The following is a 26,169-nucleotide window of genomic DNA, read 5'->3' on the forward strand; positions in this document are numbered from 1 at the left end:
CTTCCTACACAAGTCACCGTGCTTATTAATAAAAGGACTTGTGAAACTACCCAACTTTTTCCATGTCTTCAAAACTGTGTCATGAACATAAAGCTTTCAGAAGTAGTTTAATTTTGGAGGCAATTATGTGTTTAGGACTTATCACCCTTTCTTAAGGAGTTAGCTGTTTAATTGAGGCCAGACAGAACAGAGGAGGTACATCCAGCAGGACATGTGAGAAAGCCAGTATGCCATTCTTGGAAAGAGAGTGGAAGATAGTAAGGGAGGAGTTATAGTTACGAAGATCTGTCACCTGCACAGTAGCAGCTACCAGTCCTTGCTACTTGCTTTGTTGTATGCACAGCAAATGTCTTAAGGTCAAGACAAGTTGTTCCCCGTCTCTTTCAGAGACTAGCCCATCAATTTCCTAAAAAGACTACAGGTAATTCAAATCAGCCAAATGATTTCTTACAAGTAAAGTTGAAATACCTCTCTTCTGTTACCTGTGCACATCTACACTACCAATGGACTAGTTACTGTATGGTAGCTTTTATATCATAAAATTTAGTCATGAGAGGCTCAACTCTCGGCATTGCAACAAATTAATTATGCAGTGTTGAAGAAAGCTTAGAGAACTGGCTGCAGGACCAGATCTTCAATTTGTTCAACTTCAATATTACCACTTTTCCCCTCTACCTTTCGTAAAATTACGATATCTCAACTTATTACAGTTCAGAAAATGAATTATTCTGTATTACCACCACTTTTCAAAAATCTCTGATGTAAAAGAAACAGAACAAATAAGCAACAGGCCGGTGGGCAAAACACACTTTTAGACTGTTGTTTTTTGTTTTGTAACCTCTTCCTTTGTGTGAGCAGTGATAACTATAGATGAGTAGCTTAGTAACGTGTACTGTTTGTGTAATTCTGCATTTATTAATATGCATTTAGGGCTTCTGTAGACATTTATGATAACTGTATACCTAATAAGAATGAAAACTGAGATCAGAAAGACTCAGAAACAACAGATAAAAAAGTAAATATAATTATCTCTACTTAATATTCCTTACTTAACAACAGGATGTGAAACAGAGTTGAAAGGAAGGCAAATTATTTGCAGATGAAAGAATATTTTTAAGAAAAGTCAGCCAGGTCACAGGATGTCAGTCACCAGGTTAATTAGACAATTGCATAAAAAGTCATTCTTACAAGTAATCATATAGTATATAAAATTATCTATGAGGGCTGTTCTGAAAGTAATGCCTCTAATTTTATTATGTTGGTCCACAATATCAGAAGCAGATATTTGTGGTATGGCAGCAGAGGTTGAATCTTTCCACAAATGTTCTATTTTATTGTTGTGTGAGAGATGGCAGATGGCTCCGACACAACAGTGTCTGTCATGGAAGTTTGCATGAAGTAAAGATGTATCAATGAATTCTCCTAAGCAGAAAAAAAATGGCACCCACTGACATTCACTGGTGCTTGCTATACATTTACAGAGACCAAACAGTGTATGTGAGCACTGTGAGACAGTGCATTTCAGCAGTAGCCACAGCAGCGTGAAAGACAAGCCATGTTCTGGACACCTATGCACATATGTCGCACCACAACACTGTTTTCTGTAGCTGAGAAATTGATCTGTCAATAGTGTTGTTCTCTTTGTACCTGTTGTAGTTTCCATGGAAATAAATAGGCAGCGCTACTTTCAGAGTGACCTACGTACTAATGAAGAAATGATATACACTTTTGAAGAAATTGATTAAATTTGAATCTTAACAATAAATGCATATTTTACAACGCATTATTAACACTAGTGCACTGCATTTACTTACAATTTTTTTCCATCAAAACACAAAGGAGAACACAAACTCACAAATGCCATCTAATTTCAATGGAGAAAGCAATATGCAGCGAAATGACCTCATAAAAATGGCTTGCATAATAGGCCTATGCTCTGGCGGATAGACAGTTCTTTACACAATTTTTAAAGCAAATGAGTATATGCAAACACATGTAACTCATTTTAAAATTTTCTTTGAGAGGCAAGTTTTGAACAACTGAAAGTATCAAGTTAAACTGAAGCTTTACTGAAGCACTTTTATAGATGTTCCTTCAAAAAGAGCTGTTAAGTACATACTTCTGTATCCCAGGTATGCAAAAGCATAATGATAAAGTATTTCCACATATTAAAAAGGAGTTCATGTGAACTGGGATACATCAGTCCCTTTCTTTTTAGCATCTGTTTTATTTTCTTTTCTTTTCTTTTTTTTTTTTTTGAATGTTGTTCAAGAATATTATTTCTTACACTGGATTCATCAACATGTCAACAGGAGAGATAGACTGCTAGCAACTAGAAAGATCTAAGGCATACTGCATATGGGATGTCTCAAATTCAGGTTCCCTTTCCTGCACAATTTGTGTTAAAAATGTATAAATAATACTGGTTGAAACTGCATTCAAACAGAATGTACAAAATATACTCTTTCCTCTTGCTCAGCAATGTGCATTCTGTCACCAATACATTAAAATTGCCATGCAGAGAATTAAACTATTTCTGACAGATTCTTTGAAGTCAGGGTATAGTTTCATTGGTCATATAAGAAGGAGATAAGCAGATGGAGGATAATTTTTGTGTTGATGGATGTGAAATATCTCTTCTTATTGACCAGCTCACTTGTCAAAAAAAATTCTTGCTTAGCCAAAAATCCCAGTGACTTTGTTTCTCCCTTTTTGATATAGCATTAGGTTCTAATCCTCACTGTGTCTGTGATCAACCAGGAGAAGTCCTAAAGACAATGAGACACTGTCTCTCATAGCCTTCCTTGCATTTTAGAAAGCTTGTACACATATGCATGATAAGGTCATCCATTATATTCTCACTGAGAGGTGGTAGTTTCTTCAGTATTAATGACATCACAGTTCTTCACCAACACATTATTAATAGCTGACTTGTAGATATAACACCAATACTGATTTCCAGTATCTAGCAATGCACATACATAAAGGAGCATCTCTTATTTAAAAGAAGGTTGGACTAACACATCCAAAAGTACACCAGACACAAGACTGGCATCCCCTGCCATGCAGATAGGGTGTCTGTCATGGCATCCTGCCAGCAACTCCTATTCCACCATTTGTTTCTGCAACAAAGAAAATTGTCAGAGAACTTGCTACCTTTTCATACTCTTGGTATCTTCATTCATTCTTCTGACTTGGGCTTGTGACAGTTGCGTAAAAAATCTTTCACAACTTGCAAAGTGCATGCAAGTTTGCTGACATTCTCTTCAATTTCTAAACTACACAATAAATTTTTCCATGTGTTGATAAACTGGATTTTAAAAGAGCATTTTCTGGATATCAAGATAATCAACAACACAATGAATATAAACATTTTCTATAAATAGTTCACCATATGGCTACCATTCTCAACAGATGGTGTCTGTGTATCCACTAGAATACACAAGAGTTAAGCAGATTTGCCCTGCAATCACACAAAATTCTGAACAAGAGTTTTTTACTTCATTTCAGTTTTATTAAGGTTAATCAGTGGTTTTATATATGCATATATATATGTGTGTGTGTGTGATCTTATCATCTAACCCTAGTGTGTGAAAAAATTGCCACAACTATATGGACAAAGTTGTTCATAAATGTCAAGTAAGTGGTTCTTTTTAAGTACAGTCAAAGTATTTTAAAAGGAAAAAAAAAAAATAGATTTTCTTTATATCAGGATAGCAACCTAATATCAAGGAAACTTCACCTTGGTAAAAAAAACAGTGTCACATGTAAATAGTACATGTAATTTTGTAATTTATCAGACAAAATGCAGTCTGGGCTACATTAAGAAAAACTGTAAAGTTTAAAGGACATAAGAATTTGTGTACCTTTGGCAAAAAAGATTACTACACAGTGTAAATATTTTACCTAAATTTAGTAGAAAATATATTCATTTTTGATAGTTTATCTCAAGCCAATCCATAAACAATTTCAGGTTTTCCACTCTGAAAAGCTGTTGGGTCATTGGGAATATTCATTCAAAAGAACACATGGCTGGATGTAAACCACTGAGTCTACCCTGTTTCTACTTAAAACTACTTATGTTCCTATCACTGTTCAAATGCTTTCTGGAGAACTGTTCTTGAGCTATACTGGTGTGTTGGAAATCTTTTAATCTGCAGTCTACACCATTTATTTCTCATGGCAGTTCTTATCCACCTGAACAAATACTGCTTTTAACTTGAATTATACTTTTTATGCACTGGTTTCAGCTGGTTTCAGGGAGAAAATTTATTTTCTTCATGGTGCCTGGCATAGTTTTTTATCTGATGCATTTACAGTAAAACAATATATTCTCTATTTTTAAGTTCCTAGGCTTCTGATTCTTAGTTTATTAAGCCTGACCGCTGTTGGCTTTGCCACAGACATGAATTCTTATTCCTGGAGCTGCCTGGAATGTTCCTCCTTGCACATTCACACTCAGACAAGCACATCACTACCATGAAATCGACATTCATAAGACCTGCATTGGTACCTACTGTTCCATGGAACTTTCCTAACTGCAAAGGAGGGAACCCCCACAGTTCTCAGAATAGCAACTTACTGCAATACTGGGCAGCGGCTCCCTGTGATTCAAGAAGTCCTAGGCTGCTTCTCATATTTATAGTGAGTGAAATGTAGGTATTTGCTACAGTAACACATCCAGTGAAGCTGAAAGTTCTGTAGAATAGCAGAAGAAAGTTACATCACAAAACCCAATCAAATGTTATATTGTGTGTATGTATTCTAACATCATACATGTTGGCTGAGATAATCCTCTGAAAAACAGAAAGTAAGTAGCAGACATCAGTATAAAGGAGAGTACATGAACAAGAAGGTGAATTTACTGAAATGACCTGTGCATGAGTTGCTGCACGTGGTTCAGTTGTAACGGAGTTCTTTTTTTTTTTCATATGATGAAAATGAATATGGTTTATATGATGCTGTGCTATCCATTTGTGTCTAAAATAGAACTAATATTCAACTGGCATTTTGACAATCATTCAACAAAGTGCTAAGGCTTTCTCTTTTTTCCCACTCCGCCTCCTCAGCAAGTAGGCACACAAGAAACTATGAGAGGTCAAGACCTCATTTGATCCCAAAAGGATAGGCCACACCCTATGGCACTGTGCTCAGCAAGGAAAGCTGGGGGAACAGATGAGAAAGGGGTATGATGTTCAGATCACGTTGCTCAAGTACCCATTAAGTGCAATGAGCCCTGCTTACCTGGAATTGCCTAAACATCTGCCTGCTGGGAAGGAATGAAGGAGCTCTCTATTTTGCTTTGCTTGTGTGCACAACTTTCATTTCACCTATTAAATTTGATCTAAATTTTGATCTAAACTCATCACTTTGGCCCCTCCAATTCTCTTCCCCACCCCAACCTGCTGCAGAGGTGTGAGCAAGCGGCTGTGTGGATGCCTAGTTACTGGCCAGGGCAACCACTACAGTCACTGAAGTATCTCCAAATGTTGCAGCGTCTACAGTGAAACTGCCAGACAGCTAATAAGAAAACATATTGATAGCTGATACAACAATCTGCACATATAGTTTCAATGTTAACTTAGCCAGGCAGTAACAATCTTTCCCTTATGAGCAGCACAATCTTTAAAACTTGAAATATACATCAATTAAGTAGTAACAAAAAGTACATGGTCTTCTTGTCTCAATGAATGTATTAGACATAATTTGATGATGTAAGGATAATTTGATGATGTAAAACTGAACACCAAGATTTAATAAAGGAGCATGTATCTGCATGACTATGGAGGACATGCTTGAAAACTTCGTTAAATCAAATGATATAAATAAGCTGAATGTTAATATGCTATCATTTTAAATATGACAATAAGTGTGTTTTAACTCTTACTTTCACAGCTAGAATTATATATAGAAATAATTAGATATAAAACTAGAAAGTGAATGAAGTTTTCTTTCTGTAAGTTTTTTTTTTTTTTTTTTTTTTTTTTTTACAGTTTCAAAAGGTATAATTTTTTTTTTGTTGTTTGCTTGTTTTCACCTAATGATCACCACTTAGTAATCACATGATAACATTAACAACACACAAGTCTTCTGAACACTTACTTTGAAGTAAGTGTTGGACTTGATGGAATAGATTCATGCCCTCATGTGGAGCCAACAGTAAGCAGTATACAACCATTCACTGTTTTTAACCAGTACTAAAAGCGTCTTACTTTCCCCTAACCACCAATCAATTAATTTGCCAACCACTCACTGGCTCTGGGACAATGCTCCCATAACCCCGTTCCACCTAACTCAGTCATTAACTAGGTTAGGGGAACATTTCCCTTGTAAATGAATCCCCTAAGCATTTTCAAACTTTTTTTTTTTTTTTCCCCTCCCAGAAAAAAAAAGAGAACATACTTATTTTTCTTCATGTACAATATTTCTCTCTAAATATAAACAAACCTCATGAACCACTTTGAGCAGGTAAAGATATTCTGGTCTGCACAAAACTAACTGCTAAGGGAAAGCTTTGGCGTGTGTTACAGAAATGAATAATAATAGCAGTATGATGATTCCGACTCTTTTTAAGTACTGTCCTTCATTTTGTTTACCTCAGCAGAGAAAGGAAATAGTAAAAACAGGATGGATCCACCAGTCAAGATCAAACTAATCACACACCCACTTAGCCTGACCCTTAAGCCATGAGAATGAGTAAGACTGAAATCTGTGTAATTTTAAGGAGTGTGAAAGATCAGCAAAAGATATTGCTTATGAGAGTCACTACAAAGCTTGTTTGAGTAACTACAAGACTAGCTAGAATTGGCCTATCTAGCTAGAAAACATGGGTAGACAAGCTTCAGCTGTACTAAAAACTGTGCCATATAAATACAAGCTGTGTTAGAGATGGTGGTCATTATGGTGGGTATCAGGACGAGCAGCTCTGCTTAAGGCTCACAATAGATTTAGATTATCTCTAGGGCTTTGAAGTGAGAGTTGTTTGGATAAAAAAATCCATGAACTAATCATTAATGGCTTGCATAAAGTCACTTCTAGATGAGAATTTCCATATTATATAGATGGGCAGTGAATGGAGACATTTTCAAATCAGGAATGATGACAACAATTAGGGCAGTTATTAGAGGAAAAAAGAAAAGAAAAAAAAAAGATGCAAAGATAGAAGATACAGTAAAAACACGAAATATGGAGAAGATGTATATAAGCAACTTATTTCCTAAACTTGTACAGAGAAAAGTGGAATGTTTTCAAGACATCATGGAAGATGAAGTGACCACAGAAAACGTTTCCTCTGCAACCACAGAGTTCTCTCTATTTCGTTCATATTGAGCACATCAATTTAAAAGAAGTATAATGAACATTTTCAGTCTAAGAATTTCTCTCTTTTAAAAGGGCAAGTTAACTCATTTTTAAATGAAGAATAAATATTAGGGATCAGCTAACCATCACAGGAAGAAATATTACTGAATTGTCTCAGCCATTTAACATAAAAATGGCACTACTGGTACAAACCAAAAAGTTCATGTAGCCACATAATCTGCCTAGAAATGGATAACAGAGAACTGAATGACAAAAGGGAGAGCATGTTTTTGCCAGTGTTACTTCCTGTGCAACTGTATCAAAATTCAGAAAATAGTTTGGGTTAGGGGAGAACTCTTTATACTAAATTAAGAAGAGTGTATGTAAATGGAACAAATATTTTACATGTAAAATTGAGGTGCAGTTAAATGGTTAGGGCATTAAGTTCTAAAAATATATTGAAAATGTGGCAAAAAAAAAACAAACTGTAAGAACATTTTTTTGACCTGCAAAAAGCATACTTGAAATTGTAACTATAGTTTCTAAACAGACAAACAATTAACTTCAATAGGCAAGTAATATAATGGCACACAGATTTAGCATTACAAAGAGAACATTACACTTTTTAGTTCAGAAGATATGTTTTCCAGTCCTCCCAAGACTATGCAGCAAATATTTAGAAAATATACCTATTTTGTCCTCCTGCAATTTTGTGCATTTAGGAAATTGATTTTTTTGAATTTTATGAATATAAATTCTGCATTTAATAAATGCTTTATTTATGTACAGGCATAGATTTTACAAGTGAAAAAAAAACCTGCTCAATAATTTCCATTAGTTAAAATTTACTAGAGAAATACTTCATATTTCTAACTATGCTTTCTATACCCCCAGCTGAATTCAGAAGTCACTGCAGTATGAGCAAAAATCCCCAAAGTTCTGTGCTGAAATCTCCATGGGCAGTATACGTCCCTAAAAACTTTTAAATTTGCTAGCTTCTTTTTAAAGCACTGTTTATGGTCAATACCGAAATAAATTCAAGAGTCAGCAAGAAATAAATAGTTGGGTCCTCAAAATAGAAATCACAAACTGTCTTTGTATGGAACAAACACACACAAATATTATAAGCATTTCCATTTTAGAACTGCATATTCAAAAATAAACGTTAACAAAAATAATTTATTTCATAAATTTCACTGCTAAAATCTGTATGCATTGACCACTACAAAGTAAAGCAGACAAGTGGAAAGTGCAGTTAATTGCCAGAATCCCTTTACCTGTGTGCCAGCAGCACCCTGAAGGTCATCTGATTCAGTCCCAAACAACTTGACAGCAAGTCTGACCAATCCCAGTTCCATTCAGTAATGGTTGACTGTTGATACATGGCAAGAAGCTTTTGTTAGTTATTAATCAGTGTTAATATCATCAGTAAATTAAAGCTCCAGCTGTGACATAGTAACCATGAAGGAGGGGGGCCTAGAACAAGGGCTTAGACAGATGATATCAATCATGTCCACAGTAGAAGGTTTTTATTCCAGTAAGACAGCAACTAATTTACAAATCCATTTGGGAATGTAACCATTATTTAGAAAAAGATACATCAATTTTTTGAACCGTTATTCTTCCAACTGTTAATGGCATTCTGCCCAACCACTTTGTCTGAAAGCTTGACTCTTTGTTTGAAAAGCAAAGTAATTGGCAACTTTTTATGTAACAGCAATTTATATTTTCTGCTATCGGCAAAAGTTTGTAATGAAAAACATAGTGCAGTTAGTTACTTAGTTTCTAAGTGTAACCTATATCTTAATTAGAGAAGGATGGGTTTACTTGTTTATTTTTCTGTAAGGCACTCTGTTCACCAGATTTTTATTATAAACACACCAGTAAGTCTACACTTAGTCATACAATTATGTACTCTTTATTTAATAAATGAAAGTGATGTATAATGATAGTGGGTAGACAAAAGACCACACACAACATTCTTAAGTTTTTAAAATAGTAACTCCTGTTGCATAATATTAATTTTAATTGTCAGCACTGATCAGCAAAGGAATCATTCAAAAATTATTACTGTAGTACCAAAATAGCACTGAGCAGTTTGAAAAAAAAAAAGATGAAGTCAGTCATAACAATGAAAATACAGCTAAATAAAAAGACAGAAGTGTGCCATGTATATATTTTTCTTCTTACAGAAGAACTTGGTTCTTCTGGGACAGCAATTCCTCCAGGTAGTCCCTCTCTCCTTCCTCTCATCTTAATTTTATCCCCTTGTTTCTTCTCATTTAATTTTCTCACTAAAGCTCATCTCTGGCATGCACTTAAAAGTACCTTTCAAAAAGAAGGGTGAAGTACAGTCAGAGAGGGAGACAAGACTAGCTAAAGAGAGAATAATAAAGTGAAAATGGAAAGTAAATGACGAAGTAACAGAATATCTGATAAGCAAGAAATAGAATGATTCAAGGGAGAAAACAGTAGGAGAATTCAGGGGAGAAAACAAGCAATTGTTCAATATTCTACAATAAATCAGAAATAGAAAAACAAATATGGAGGGAATGCCTGTAAAGTCAAGAACAATAAAAGGGAGAAGCTGAACTGACATTATCAACAGTCATAAAGACATTTAGGAAAGTTTATAAGCACATAGGAGTTTTAAACTCAGTGTACCAGACTGATTTGTCCTGTGAAAAAGATACAGAATATAAAATAAAACCAAAAGAAATATAAAAACCAAAGAAATGAAATACCAATCAAACATGAAACCAAGCACAAAAACACTTTAGGAAAGGATAATTATTTCTTTAAAATATTTTCCTTTATTGCTACCGTTGAAGAGTTGTACAGGCTGGACTTAATCTTATTAGACAGTAGAGCAGCAGCACTGGCAGAGACTGAGGTGTCAGGACAAATTGATAAAATCAAGAGCAACAAGTTACTAGGACCAGATGGCGATTACTCAAAATTTTTGCAGGAATGTAAGAATGAAATAGCTGAATTGTTAACAGAAATGACACACTTCATAGAATCAGCTACTGAATTGAGGGTTGGAAGATAGGAAATTTACATATCTTTAATATAAATTGCAGTTGATCTCAAAATAGGAGGTCAGCGGCCTTTGTTTCAGGAACATTATAACTTGAAGAAATTATGATTAGGAAACTTGCCAAATATGGCATGTTGTGGATAAATTAGCAAAAATTTAGGACAGAAAAGTCAACCACCCTAAATAATGTACAGCAATTTTTACAGAGACTGAAAAGCAACACATTAAATATTTGCTATAAATTATCTTTCAGAAAATTTTGGAAATAATTTTCTTTAAAAAAATCCTCTGCTGGGGAAGTGAAGAGTATTTACACTGTGCAGTATACCACAGTGTAATACAAGCATTCCTGGTAAGGACTCAGGTCTCACAGGAAGTATTGCCTATTCAAATTGGTCCTTCTGCAAGAAAAACAATTAAATGCAATATAGCTCACTGGCAAAAATATGCTGTGAAATCAGGATAGTTCCAAGACATGGAATTTACTGAGGAGCAAACATTATTTCCTGTACTGAAAACACACTGATTCACATTAGACTTTAAGAAAAATTGTCAGTTTTAAAGAAACTTGTCAGTTTCATGGCAGTTGTCAACCACTAAGAATGAATGTAAGAAAACTTATATTCCATGAGAAAAATAATTGTTCACTGCCCAGAAAGGTGGTGGGTGCTCACTGGAAGCATTTGAGGTCAGGCTGGACAGGGCTCTAAGCAATCTGACCGAGTTATAGATGTCTCTGTTCATTGCAGGGGAGTTGGACTAGATGGCCTTTAATGATTCCTTCCAAATCAAATGATTCTATGATTTCAGAGAAGTACTCTGGTATCAGACACTGAATTACACTGGCTCCTCCTTAATAAACTAAATCCCACACCACTAAATAAATGCACAATTTTGTAATAAAGGAAACTGAAGTACTTAATGATATTGTTAAGATCACAAAATATGCCCATTATTATGAATAACAGGGTTGGCACATGGTGCTTTATAAAAGCTCTGTGATTTATTATACTTTTCTTAATTCTAAAACACTTTCCTGTATTCTGATAATAGATTTTATGCCAAAGATTTATAAAAATGTAAAGCAATTTAATACAAACTATCCATTGTCATGCACTGACTAATAGAGCACTGCAAACCTGTCATGTAGCAGAAAAATTCTATGCTGAGTTGCCACTACTTGAAGGTCTTAATCTAGCACACTATTAATGAATTGAGAATTGAGGCATGGTAAACTATTTTCAGAACTTCAGATGGGAGTAAAGTTACACCCTCTTGAATTCTGCCAAGCAAGCACTTTTAAGGAAAAGACACTTTAAAACATGTTCCTCTGGTGTGAGAAGCCTTGTGAAACTGGTACTAATCTCTTTTTTCAGGATATTACCAGTTTGATTGCGACATGACAGTGATTAAGCATCGATTAAACAAGTAGGAAAAAAAAAAAACAACAAAAAAAAAACAAAAAAAAAGTAAAACATACATATTTTACTGCAATGAAGCTGGTGAAATAGTTCAAAATGGATACAGTGCAAAAAGCAGATGATGCAATTTGAAAACAAAGTTGCTCCGGAAAATGGCATCTTTAGACCAAAAGTATGAAAAGTAATTGAATTTCATGCAGCTCTAATACATTTATTCTTAAATATTTCAAATTGTAGGGGAAGAATCAAAACTATGGATAATTGGTTAAGAAGCCTTGAGAAACTATGGTGAAAGAATTTTTAGTTGTCCAAACGCTTCCTGAAACTGCAATTCATTCTGTGAAACAATTAGTTATGTGGTTCTCTGGGAGAGATTTTGGCAACTAGATATATTCTCTTAAACTCTTATAAAATCAGGAAAGTGATTTCTATAGGTAATTTATAATCCTTTTCTTACCATTAGCATAGCTTACGCAAAACACAAAAATGCCTCCTTTCATGCCTTCTCCCCTCTCCCACTGACTTTGAGTTTTGAAAGTTTACATTAATGAACAGTAATTTACATTACTGTTCAACATTTCTGTGAAAGACTCATCAGGTAAGATTCTAAATATGCATTCGGCATACTGCCATGACTTCTCAAAGGACTAAGGCTAGCCCCATGTACCATTACACAGATATAATGGCACATCATTGCTACTAATAGGTTTTTCTGCACTATACAGAGCCAACACAGAAAGTCTAAGTTTTAAATTGCTCTTATATGCAGTAATTCTGATAAAAGAAAAAGACAATAATGGCTTTTCAAACACCATGATATTGTAGAGGCTGCCCTCATTAAATTCCTGAGTAAAAATATCCCTTTGCACTTCATCAAACTCAAACTCATGTAATCAATTCCTTTTTCATAACTTTAGTCTCTGTCATTATCACGATCATAATAAGACTGAAAAATAAAAATTATACTATAACCACAGTTTCAGATTTTCACAAACCTGATTGAACACTTTCACACAAGACTGGCTGTGCACCTGGAAGGGGTTGAAGACAGCTTGCTCCTCTTTGCCCTTCAGTGTCAAAAGCAAGCTTTGATTGGAAGTTACATTCTCTTCAGGAGAATTCTCGTAAGACAGTTGCTCATTCAAATATTGCTTAAAATGAAAAACAAAAGAAACAAACAAAATAAAATGCATGGAACAATACACACCACCTATTCTTGTTAGTGAAATCTGCCCAAATTTCAAGCATCATTTTACTACGCACTTGATAGAAATTCCTTATATTGAAAGAAGGAATAATAAATCTCTCTCAAAATACAAATATTTTCAAGATTAACAAACAATAAATAACCACCCCCCATGAATACCAAGTTGAAGCAAACCAAAATAATCTAAGCTATTGTTTTGAAATAATCATCAACTTATGTTTATTTGTTCTTGGTATATTCATTAGGTATATGTAGAAGTGAAAAACAAATGTTTCCTATAAGATATCGTAATGTATTATAGCTATTCTTGTATATGAAAATGTACACAGTAATATTTGTTTATAAACAGCACTGCGTTGAATAATTACTACATAACTATAAATGAATTGTTCAATGAAAGTATCCAAATCGGTTGTTGAAACATAGGAGGTAAACAGTCTACCATTCTTCAGAGCCACTTTTGATTATTTAAACATTTGAAGATTAGAAGTCATCTATGATTTACACGGCAATTTTATAAACTATAGTGTAGCAGACACATTATTCTTTTGGCCTGTTTTCACTTCTTAAACTCCTCTGTAAATAAACCATCACTGCATGCCAGTAAAGTGTTTTGATTAAATAGTACCATATTACAAATAGCTACATAAAGAAACACAGGTCTACTTACTGGAAGGACTATTGTGATTAAACAGTTTATCAATATTAAAATTAAGTCCATAATGATAGGATTGCTATAACATTGAGCAAGTGCTCAAGGTGAGTCTTCATTAAGATGGAAGGATGCAAATATTATTTTGTAAAAATACTGAGCTAATAAAATAATTTCAGACTCAGGTGAGGGGGTGTGTAAACTACCTGCCAAGCCACTGAGCTTCTCAGTGGATAATTTCATCATCAGCTTAAACTGATCTAACTGTGGTCTGGCTTGAAAGGCACAAATTCCACCTCAATCCACATAGATTGTAGTTTTTTCTCCCTTGTGTTGGCACAAGCATGTGTTGTGAAATTATCCAGAAAAAAATAAAGGTTTCAACCAGATAAGCAAGTCACATGATTTCTAGTATTTGTACAGAGGATGCCCTAGGACTGGGAAATCAGAGTCAAGATATAAAGTAGGTCTGTCTGTTGGTTGCAACCAATTGTCAGGACTGCTTAAACAATCATGAAATCATCTAAGTGTATTTAAAAAAATAGATCTCCGTGCTTTTTTAGTTTAAAAAAACCCTGTAATCCAGATGTGCAAATGTATCTTCAGTCTTTTACCTATATTTTCCCAGCCTTGAGAAGCTTTTTTTTTCCTCTTTTTCTCCATTCATTACTCTGTGCCATAGCAAAGATTTCTTAGTCGTAGTAAGGTGGGGTGACTTAAATGATATTTCTACGTCTACACCAACTTGACTTAAAGTACCACCTCATAGGGATGCATTTTCTCAATTCTAAAGCAACTCAGACATTTGGTTGTCACAGCTCCAGCAGAAGAATCTGTTGTCTTTTCAGAAGAAAGTTGGAACTTGCTTACGTCATATGTGGTATAGATTTGAATGTATCAAGTGGCTTAATTCCCAACATAGCGATTTTCATTTCTTTCAACTAGAATCAGAGAATCACAGAAAGGTTTGGGTTGGGAGGGACTTTTAAGACCATCTAGTTCCAATCTCCCTGCTATAGGCAGGGACATCTCCCACTAGACCAGCTCGCTCAAAGCCCCATCCAGCCTGGCCTTGAGTGGTTTCAAAGAGGTGACATTCACAGCCTCACTGGACAGCCTCTTCCCTTACTCGGAAGTATAGTGCTTACTACTGTACTATAGATTTATGTTTTTTTGACAAAGAGACTTAATCAACAGTGGTAAATGCATTAGTTTAAGGACTGCTATGGTGCAATACACACTGCAGACCCAGAAAGGCTTGTGTTTCAAAAAAAGTGAGAACAAAAAAATGAAATCATAATTGTAATCAAGTAAATTGTATCCCTTCTACTGATGACTGCACAGGAAACAAACCAAACAGTATTTGTGAGCTAGGCAGCTCAGGAGATTTGGTTTTCCTTTGGCAGCCATTAGTGAAAATTAGCTTTAAAAATAATTATTCTTCTTGATAAATACATACCTTCATCCATAGACCATTTTGAGCTCTACAGTATCTGTAATAGATCTTTATTACATTTATTTCCAAACATAGCTTCTAAGAATTTATTCATCTTCTCCCCTGCCTTTCTAAGGAAAATTATTGAGCCACAATTTTCTGTCTCATCGTTTTGTTCTCTATTCACCTGCAATTATAAATCATTGTAGCAGAAAGATCTCCAAACTCAATTTAAGAACATGACCTTTGGCAGTCCCAGGAGTCTAAGAAGGAAAGCACAGACCTTCTAACAGGGAATCCAGTCTATATTTTGTTGTTGTTGTTGTTGTCAGCTGCATTTAACAATCTAAAACATGAAAGATAATACTGAAAATGCATAATATTATGCTAAGTACAAAAATGTGTTGTAATTGTTTCAATAGATGAGTGGAAGTAACATTTTTATACCCTATGCTGATCAGGATTTTTTTTATTATTATTATTTTTTAAGTCAAGACAGGTTTCTTCCACTGAGAAATGTTCTATTTTTAATGCAGCTCTTACTAACAGCACAAAATCAAGGAGAGACACCTGGGATGTGGAAAGATAGGCTAAGGTCCCTCTTCCATCTAATTCTCTCAGCCTTTCACCTCCTATTGGAGCTGCTCCACTTTGTATAAATAACTGAATACTCAAAGGACTCAGATCTTGATTCAGGGTCTCCAGAACCTGATACGGGCATTCTACCTTTTCAATTAGAATATGATTCCATCTTTGACCCCAGAAGTTGCAGAATGGATTTTTATAGCAATTTCTGAAAAATGAAACAATTCCATTAGGGGAAAATGATGAAGTTCCACACAGTTAGCTAAAGCTCTATCAGTTTGGGCATTTAGTTTGGATATAGATAAAGGATTGAGCCTGCATATCTAGTCCCTTTGGTGACTGCCCTACCTACTGCATTATGTGCTATTTTAAGAGGTCTTGCTCACAATCTTTTCTTCACTTTATTATACTAGGAGTAATCCTGAATGTGCTCCAGGTGAAAAGGTTTTGTTTGAACTGTATTACAGTGATAATTTTCACTTCACTTCATGAACCATTTAATTGTTTGAGATGAAACTTGAAAAGACTCTGTATTGTATTAATATTAGGTTGCCATCTCTACATACATGCTTATATTGCTTCTAAAAGTTCAAAATGCAGATGTGAAAAGTTTGCTTTTAAGCCTGTTCTTAGGAACTAAACTGTTGATCTGATTTTCAGAAGCTTTATACTCACCTACCTAATTGGTTTTTTTGCTATCAAATTTTTCTAAGTCTTGGACTATGCCTGTATTTGCATTATTTTGCATTTTATTATAAACACTTATGTACACTGGAAATGATCTTAACAGCCCCTGCTTATGCATTCAAGGAATAGTAATTTAGTAATTAAAGCTAATGAACAGAACTTTCTTAATTAAACTGTGTAGATCTGTGTTATCATACAACTTAAGCAAACCTGTGTTTACTTCAGTGTATATAATAAGAACGCTTCTGGTAACTTGTGTCAGTTCAGTACAGCCTCAGAAATAATGAGATAATTCTTTTATCTTGCCCAAATTCCATGTGTAGCAAACAAATCTGAATTTGTTCACTGTAATTTTGAAAGTACTTTAACTAAGCAGAGTTCTGTAGCTGAAGCAAGGTTTCCATTTGGATGCATTTGCTCTCAGTGCAGCCATGGGGTTTATTTGTTTGTTAAATCAGAAAATTGATTTACCACATTTAATTATACTTCCTGTAACAGCCAATTTTTCAATAGCTTTGCTGCTTTTTTCAGTTATTATTATTTTTAACTGTGCTTAAACTTTTAAAATGCATTTGCCACCTACAGTACAAACCTAAAGGAAGTTTATGTGCCGTAATACTGTTTGAGTACATAAATAAAATCTACTCTGTTTTCTCATAATCATCCTACATCAACATAGAAAAGCCTGAACCGAATGGATTCTATTACAGTACAATACAGGATTTCATATTGACTTTAAGAAGCATTATCACCTCCTTGACTAACCCTTAGCTGCCAGCAGAAGCTGCCTCAGGCCAGTACACACCTAATTGCTCGGTAAAAAGGCCGTTTCCCTACCTCATTGAGCCGAATGATGTGATAAATTTGCCTCAGGTACTTGCTGCCACCTGGTTTGTGGCAGATATCCAGGACCATCATGTTTATTTTCTGCTCAGTGAATCCAAATGCAATGCCTTCTTGCTCTAACACTGCACCTTCTATTGGATCCGGGCCACTAGAATATGGAAAATATGAAGTTATCCTTGAATTTCTAAAAAATCGAAGTATTAATGCAAAGAGAGCTAAAAATACATATAAAATACAAATAAATATTTGGCTTGCGCAAAACAAATGTTGCTACACACATTTCTGAAACCTTTACACTAATAAATGCTAAACAGTTAAATGCTGATTAAATACAGTATTTTTTAATTACATGAATTTTAACAATTTTTATCAGAAAGATTGAAAACATAAAACATTCTTTACTCTAAGGGCATACAAAGAGCAAATATTTTATTATTTTCTTTTCCACTAGAGAAGTATCTCTGCTACTAGGAATAGCATTTGCATTCGATCTTTTGTACATTTTTCTTTGCCTGTCACCGCTCATATTAAAGCCTAATTAACATGTCAGAAAGGTAGCCATTACTTTAAGTATAGGTTAGAAATTTCAAAATGAAGTCTTTTTCTTTCCACTGGTATAATGGTAACCATTTCAAAGGTATATTTCGCCACTTGTTGCACATTCTGCACTGTATTTTTCCTTGTTTTCCTTTTCTTGTTTTCTGTCTAATTACAAACAAACGAACAAAAACAACAACCTGATGGTGACAGGCCTAAAAGCCCTGAAAAATGTTCATTTGAAACTCTGGCCATTATTAGACTGCTGTCTGCACAAAAACATAAGCTCACGGCTCTGTAGTTGCTTAGTGTTATAGTGTTATAGGTAAAGTATAAGAAAATATTACAAAGACTAATTATTCTCTTCAAATATTTGAGTTGCAACCATCAGATGTACGCTGGTATCCAAACATGTCAAGAACCTAACAGACCAACAGAATATATTATGCTTTCTACAATCATTATACGATTAACTTAAAATCTACAATAGAAGCTTTCGGGCTGAAAAAGCCCACAACATTTTACTTTGGAACTGTCAGTTTGCAGGCCGAAAATGTGCCATGATTACAAAGTTAGTTCTTCTCAGAGTTGTTGTTCGACCTGAAGGCTGACTTAAATTCTGCACAGCTGACACTGCTTCCACATGCTGCTTCAGAACTTCCTACAGATCAAACAGCTTCAAAATATAAACTATAATTTTGTTCTTTGCTGAATGGAAGTAAATGATACTCTGTTATTATGGTGTATTTTACAGAAAAGCTTCACAGAAATTGATCTTCAAAATTAAAGCACACTTAAGGCTTATCTTTCAATGCCACATATAGCTATAACCTGAATCTTGTCACACTTCTCAGAGATTGACATTGAAAAAGTTGAGGACCTCTGACAAAGGAGTGTATCAGTGTCAGCACCCAAATTGTATCCTTTCCTGCCCGTCAGTGTGCAGGTGAAGCAGATGATTGGATTCAGTCAGTGCTATGATTAATGAGTTCCTCTCTGGATTTGGGACTGCCTATCAATCATGTCATTAGGAAGAATGTGCCCTGAAAGAGGCAGACCTCAGCCAAGGAATAACTGCATTCATCTTAATCTGTGTATGCACCCAGCCAGCCAAGTCAGGGTCACCATGATGAAAAACAATAATCTTCAACTCAACAAATTACTTTCCAAAGACAGGCATTTCTCCTCTTTTTGGGCAGTGTGCTCTTTAGAATCTAATGTGACTGTTTACAGCTCTGGTGATACTATGAAGTGAAGGTTATTTTAATGAATAGTAATGCTTTCAGGCAGTGCACAGGACAGCCAGTGCATACAACTGCCACTTTCTGAACCTTTCCCCGCATGTCTCTTTTCTCCTAAAAGGTAAGTTGAATATTTATGCCAAAATGGATGAACCTGTATCACATTCACAACTTTATGCTGCCAAGTCCTGATAACAACACAGTAACATAAAATCACATGAGACTTTCTCTTATAAAAGTCTAGCGTACTTCAATGTTCTTCTCCACAACTGTGTCTGCGAATCACACATGTATGTTTAGATGGTATTCTTTTTATTTTATTCCACACACTGTAGGTATTTGTTCCGCATACTGTATGTACTAAAGGTCTATAAACATTTATTAACATATATATAAATGCATGTATATACATTTACTCACAAAATCAGTTACTTGCGAAAGGGTTATATAGACCATAATTTTACTAAGATGTAGATTTTTAGATATAACCATTCCTATTTCAAATTAATCACATAAACACCACAATGGTCTTCTTGAAAGATCTTTTTCTCTAGTGACTAGGTGACTGTTACCTAGTTTAAATATTTGAAGTTCAGATTTAATTTATTGGTATTACAATTTGTGTGTATAACAGTATTTTATTTCCACACTGCATATCTCACCTTTTAAATACATTTTTCTTGGAGTATTGAATATAAAATAGAAAAATAACATTTATGCAAGGCTTCTATTGCAGAAACACTTCTGAAATCAGAAAACAGTTTCCTAACTGCAAGATGTATCTACTCCTTCAGAGAACAAGTAATATGTTCTTCAGTTCTGTATGCTTAAAATTATGAGCCCTAACCATAAACTAGTTCTCGCTTTGAGAGACACTGTATGCACACACAAGAAATATTTTTCCAGTGTCTCATAGCTGATGTGAATTAAAAATTATTGCATTTTTTGTTATATCTTAGAAAATAAAATTGACTACTCTATGAGAATTCTCAGCTTCAAATATTAAAGCTTCAGTTTTTAGAGGTCATTCCAATCTTTGTCTTACCCTATATTTGCATTATTTAAAAGACATCTATTCTCAGTAAGTTCGCTTGCATTAAAAAAAAATCCTGTTAAATATTTCCAGATTTTATACATTATAATGTTTTTATTTTATCCTATGACTGTTTCAGTGGCTGGCATCTAGCTTCAACCTGCTACCCAACTGATTAGAGAATTTGAGTTAAATGGAAATGTAAAAGAACACAAAACAACGTTACTTTCAGTTGTCAAACATTAAATTCACTAAGAGAGGTAACTCCTATAAATCTATTACTGGGAAGCTGATGAACAGTGTTTTCATAGAATGATACACCACTTCAACGGTAAACAGGACTACAAATACATTGATATGCACAGAACTCCTTGAAAACTCATTATAAGGATTTAAAAACTTGGACCTAAATGTCAAATCTGCAGGGAAAGTTGGTATTTCCTCAGAAAATCATAGCAGGGTAGTTTCCTTGTCCTGTTTTGATACGCCCTACTTGCCTGTAGGGCTAGATGTGTTTTAAAAGGAAGTATGCTTACTTTCTAATCTCAGATGAAGATGGAAAGCCTGTTATAGTCTGTCTTAATTTAATCACTATAGCAAAACTCATTTATAAATGCTCTGGGTTGCCCTCTAGTCAGCATATTTGTTAGAATTCTGAAAGATACGCCAACTAAACTGTCCATGCTTTTGGTTAATTATGAACACATGAGAAAATATGAAACATAATAACATGAAACAAAATATGAAATATATGAAACATTTTAAGTACTATGAAAATACTGTTAAGATGAAATAACTACAGCTGTTTCAGCCACACAGTTAACTTGCAAAAATATACCATAAAGCCATCAATATTAAGATGTAATTCATTTCATGTAATATAAGATCACTGTCCCTCTAAATATTTTTTAAATTGAACAACAGCCATGAACACGTCATTAATTCAGTAAAATAAAGAACAAAAACAGAACTTCAGAAATACTGCATTCTTACCAGTCTGTGCTCAGTTTTCTTGCCTTTAGCAACTGACTTTCAATCCAGTTTGGTCTTTGCTGTTCTATGCTCTGTATAACCTTCTGGGTCACTTGTTTAGGACCACTTTTCTGTTTTCCCATAATACTTTCTAAGCACACACGAACTAAACTGAGTTTTTCTTTGCTCCATCTGTCAAGTGTTGCACCTGTTAAAAGTTCTGCAGTATTTCCATCCTCAAATATCCGACATATAATTACAATCAAGTTCCAGACAAGCAGACCAGCTTTCTTCAATTCAGCAAAGTTTCTTGACATTTTTCTCTCAGCCAGAAAAAAGAAGTACTTAATTGGGGGAGGCAAACATGCAATCACTGTAGGTAACTTGCTGATTACAATAGATACTGCCTGAGCTGCAAGCCTTGTGAAGCCTTAAAAAAAGACATAAAAGAAGATATGATTAACATTAACATTCTAGTTCTATCACAGCATGTTTCTGAATATTGTCTGATAATTTCTAACTTTCTTTTGTACTGAAAATGGGTAAGAAGCTTAAGTACTCAGCACTGTGGCCTGACTTGTGTTATACCTCCCATATATATATCCCCCCAAATCTAAACAATAACACAAATTAAATAGAGAACCTAGAAATTATGGACTTCACACTGTGACTATGTTAACAATTATTCTTACTGCACACAGCTAATACAGAATAAATGAAGTAGAAAACATCCAGGTATTCAGAACAGTAAACACAACCTGTCTTCAGAACTGTAGTGCAACATTTTTTCCAAGAGTGGAGCATTGCAATAAATGTCTTAGGACATTGCATTTATTCATATTGTTTTCCATCAGTTCTTTTTTATGTTCAAACCTACAAAATTACTGTATTTCATATGAGAAGCATGCATACTACATAGCACTCCATTTTAAACATTGCAGATGCTATCAGAAGCTATAAAAGCAACTACAGAAAATATGCTAAATATGCTAGTATGTTAAAAAGTTAATAGTATATATAAAATGAAAAACAAGGAACTCAAAGATAATCCACAATACAGATTCAAGTGTGGATTAAACAAAAAAACAATATGAAAAGAGCAGTCAAGCAAAGAAACCAAGAAAACCATAAGTCCATTCCACTTCTAGTCTCAACTAGTAAAAAAAAAAAAAAACAAACAGAAAAAAAAGTTATGAATTTTCTGTGTGTCACATAGCCAGTTTAACTTGTCACCAGCTCTGAGCTCTGCCTCTCAGTTAGTCACATGAAACCAGTTATATCCTGACAAACACTTAAATAAACAAACACAAACCCTACAAGAAAGAAGATGCTTGGAGTCTGTTTTTCTTACTGTTAAACTGCAATTTTTCTACAAGCATAAATTTCACCCACATTTCCCGGATTCCTTCCTCTTCATTTCCCGAGGTGTATAATTCCACTCCTTTGGAACTGTCTTCAGTAAACTTTCAGGAACAATTTGTTTGTGCTGATATGTTCCATAGTTTTCTGCTGCTTCCCATGAATGCATCAAAGAAACAATCTGCTTAACTATACCCTTGACTGAATTAATCAATATCAGCTTCAAGCATCTGATAACCTCTGGCTCTGAGTCGCCACAACTGGAAACTTCAGAAGAAAAAATTATTAAATATTCAGTAAGTGTGCAGTCATTTCTGCAAATCTATTTCAGAAATAAGTGTTTCAGAATTCTTACAGAAAGGAAACTAACGATATTATGATTCAAAATAATTTACAACTGTCAGCCTGTTATAAAGTAAAGAAATAGTATAAAGTAAAACAATGTAGCATTTTGTACCCTCTTAATATAGTAACAAAAAATACAATTTCAGTTATTTCTTCTTTTTTGGCCTCAGTCCCCCATCAAGATATTTCTCAAAATTTAATCTGAGTAGTAGCTTTCATTTTAATTGAAATAAACTTAATCACTGGGTAGGCATTAATGAATGAAGCAGATTTACAGTGTTAACACAATGGCAATTGTTAGGTAGCTATACTTTTCTTAGAGAAGAGCAAAAGAGAAATGATACTTCGGTAATGAAAATGCATAAAAATAATAGACATCAACAAAGACCTAGTATGGTATCAGAGACTGTATATCAAAAATAGAACATCTTAAATACAGTTATTGACATTACAAGTATCAATCTTCTCCACATTCTTACCACAGAGAATAGTAGTTTCTCCACAGCAAAAGAGCAGCAGTTGTCAGGTAGGATATACCAGCAATGTTTTCTGATGTTTCCTACTAAGGTCCTTTGCCCTAATTTTTGCTTATCTGTGCTTTGTGATGATCTAAGTTTTATTCTTCTCCACACAGTCTTTCTGAAAACTTCCACAAAAAACTCTGTATTTCTCTTCTTCTTTTAAGTGTTAACTTTCCTCTTTTTGAAATCCCATTTTTCTCTAAGGAATGCCTGACAACTTCTGCAATTGTTTTCTATTTTATGGTATTTGTATCTGTATTATTATTCATACCTTCACTCATTTTCTTCCTTTCTTTTCTTGTGAACTCCTGATTTTTTTGCATAATTTGTAAAACCATTGTTCTAAATGCCTCTCTTTCATGGTTGAATACTGCTTTTCCTTGTGGACACCACTGGTTGCCATCATTACATGGGCTGTTCTCACCCACCATCGAAAATTGGCAGTCTGCCTTTTGTCAGCAGAGTTTACATGCCCGCTGTGCTATGGCGCCCTCAACAGTAGTACTTCCTTTACTTTTTCCACTCCCTGTGGAAAACTCTTTCGAGTTATTAAACTCACACAGATAAAGAACCCAGGTCAGTAAAGATCTACAGAAACTGATGCCAACCTACTGGTAAAACAGACAATTACGTGAAAAATATGGAAATTTAGTTTAGAATAACCTCTCTTTCCTTCAGAATATCCACCATTCCTACAGGAATCTGACTGCTGACAACACTTTAGCTATAATTTAATTTTGAAGGAACCTACAATAACTTTATCAGATTTATTAAAGTAAAAATAATATGCATGACATGTCTGAAAACTGACATCAAACTTAAAGTATTTTCTATTAAACAAAATACCTGTCATATTGTATAAGGAATCCCACAACTGTTCTTTTTCCATGTGGGCCTCAAAAGCAATGCCAAGTGATTTGGGTGATAAAATGCAGTCAGACAATATAGTAAAGATAGTTTCAGTCAGAGTAGGCTCCTTGTTATTTATCTCATCTAAGAGAGAACTTTGTTCATCACCAATGAATACTTCACTTCCTTCAAAGTAAAAAAAAAAACAACATTGTTATAAAAATGTCCACAAAATTCAAGTCATATAAATATTATCAATCAAAACAAACTGAAAACTGTATCTGAAAAATGTACTAATACTTACAGATACTGAAATCTGATGTCCTTAACATAATGACAGTTGACCATCTTCCTGAATTATGTAGTCATTAAAAAAAGATACAAGCATATTTACAAACTATGGAATATGCCTGTATAATTCAAAATACCATTTGTAAATAATATGAATTTGCTTATTTACTCAATAATAATCATAAGTAAATTGGACTACTTTCACAGAATCACAGTCAAAAAGTTATTTCTGCATCACTTATCTAAGGAATATATAGTTGTGAAATTCTAAATTGATTTCGTTATACAAAATAAAATGAAACAGCAGCTGCATACTCACCAAAAAAAGGCTTGGATTTGTTTTTTTAGTTGAAGATGAACTGAGAAGAAATCATTTCCCCAAAACAAAATCTCAGCTATGCTAAGATATAGGCTGCTATACTTCTGACTGGATGTTAGGAAAAATTTCTTTTCAAAAAGAGTGGTAGTGAAGTCATCATTCCTTGAGGTGTTCAATGCATGTGTGGGACATGATTAGTGGGCATGGTGGGGATCAGCTGACAGTTGAACTTGGTGCTCTCAGAGATCTTTTCCAACCTTAATGATTCTAAATTTCTATGTGCTTTAACGTTAATTACTATTGTCCAAAGATTTGAGGGGTAACTTGTTACGTAGTATTTACTTGTATATGCTTTTAAAAACCATTATAAAACATTTTTCCACCTAGAGAATAATCGTATGTTTAAACCTCTCTTTGAACTAATGCAACTCAATGGCTTTAACTTGTGCTAGTCAAAAGTGAATTCCCTTCTTATGTTAATGACCATAACAATTGACCAGAGCCAGCACCAATTAAATAATTTTATTCAACTGTCTCGTCTGCAAAAGAGAGCTTATATAACACTGGTTTATATTAAAAATATGCTTGAAAATGTCAAATCATGCCAGTTTTGCAACCTATGCAAGAGGAAGATAGCCTCAGTATCTAGTATCCTTCTTTCTAGTGGTTCAAAAAGCTTTCCAAATTTACCAGTGATAAATGACTGCTTTCCACCCAGCTTTGTGAACAAGTAGATACTGTTTTAAAATTCACAAATCCCATTTTAATCTCCTCTGAATTCCTACCAGTTAATTCACACATTACTGTAAACTGTACAGTCTTAGTATTCCACTCTAACTGAAATAGTCCACCGAATGCAAGAAGTTGAAGAATAAGACCAATCGTTTCATAATCAGAAAGCTCTCTTTCTCCCTCCCCCTTCCAAGGCTGAAGAGATTAGCCAGAAGATTTTTGTTTAGTCAGCTTTTCTGCTCATATGCTCAGAGAGCTGGCATATTTTGCTGAGACATATTTCAATGCCACCTGCTCCTGAGTGAAGAGTCAAATTGATCCCACTAACGTACTCAAATCAGTCATACGTTGTCTAACATAGACAACCAAGAAAGCAGAAAAAGCAGTTCAAAAAAAGGAAAGCCATTCAAATTCAAATAATAAGATGAAAATTTGAAATGAATTTTCATTGTAATACTGAGCATAGTTTTTTAATTAATTTAACCAAACTCCAGGAGGGAGTTTGGTGAGGTTTTAGACACTGCGTAGACTGTTTTTGGAAAACAAGATGGAAGATTGCTTTGTTTAAAGAGATTAGTGATTTGATACCAAAATCAATTTTGTTTAATGCTGGTGGGACATGGAAATTTCAGGGTACAACCTCTTAAACTTCTCTAATGAACTTGGTGATATCAATGAATTCTGGAAAATAAAAAGAAGTACAAGATAATTCTGTGGGGGTTTTAATACATGTACATTCTTATAATGAGTGTATATGTTGTTCTTTTAAGAAAATATCTTTCAGAATCCACTGGGAAA

At 34.4% G+C, this 26,169-nt stretch overlaps 1 protein-coding gene across 3 annotated transcripts in view; it reads right to left on the reverse strand.

The window, feature by feature from the left end:
• KIAA0825 (KIAA0825 ortholog) overlaps positions 1-26,169 on the reverse strand; it is a 227,043-nt gene that overhangs the window by 95,730 nt on the left and 105,144 nt on the right. For all 3 annotated transcript variants that reach the window (XM_052700574.1, XM_052700576.1, XM_052700575.1), the window contains 6 exons: positions 24,027-24,215; positions 22,348-22,581; positions 20,977-21,385; positions 17,164-17,320; positions 12,756-12,911; positions 8,577-8,671 (listed from right to left, as the gene is read on the reverse strand). In XM_052700574.1, the coding sequence (XP_052556534.1) occupies positions 8,577-8,671; positions 12,756-12,911; positions 17,164-17,320; positions 20,977-21,385; positions 22,348-22,581; positions 24,027-24,215 (1,240 nt within the window). The remainder of the gene's footprint in view (positions 1-8,576; positions 8,672-12,755; positions 12,912-17,163; positions 17,321-20,976; positions 21,386-22,347; positions 22,582-24,026; positions 24,216-26,169) is intronic.

This window comes from Tympanuchus pallidicinctus, unplaced genomic scaffold, assembly GCF_026119805.1.
Source record: "Tympanuchus pallidicinctus isolate F22 unplaced genomic scaffold, pur_lepc_1.0 scaffold4, whole genome shotgun sequence".
NCBI classification, from domain to species: Eukaryota; Metazoa; Chordata; class Aves; order Galliformes; family Phasianidae; genus Tympanuchus; species Tympanuchus pallidicinctus.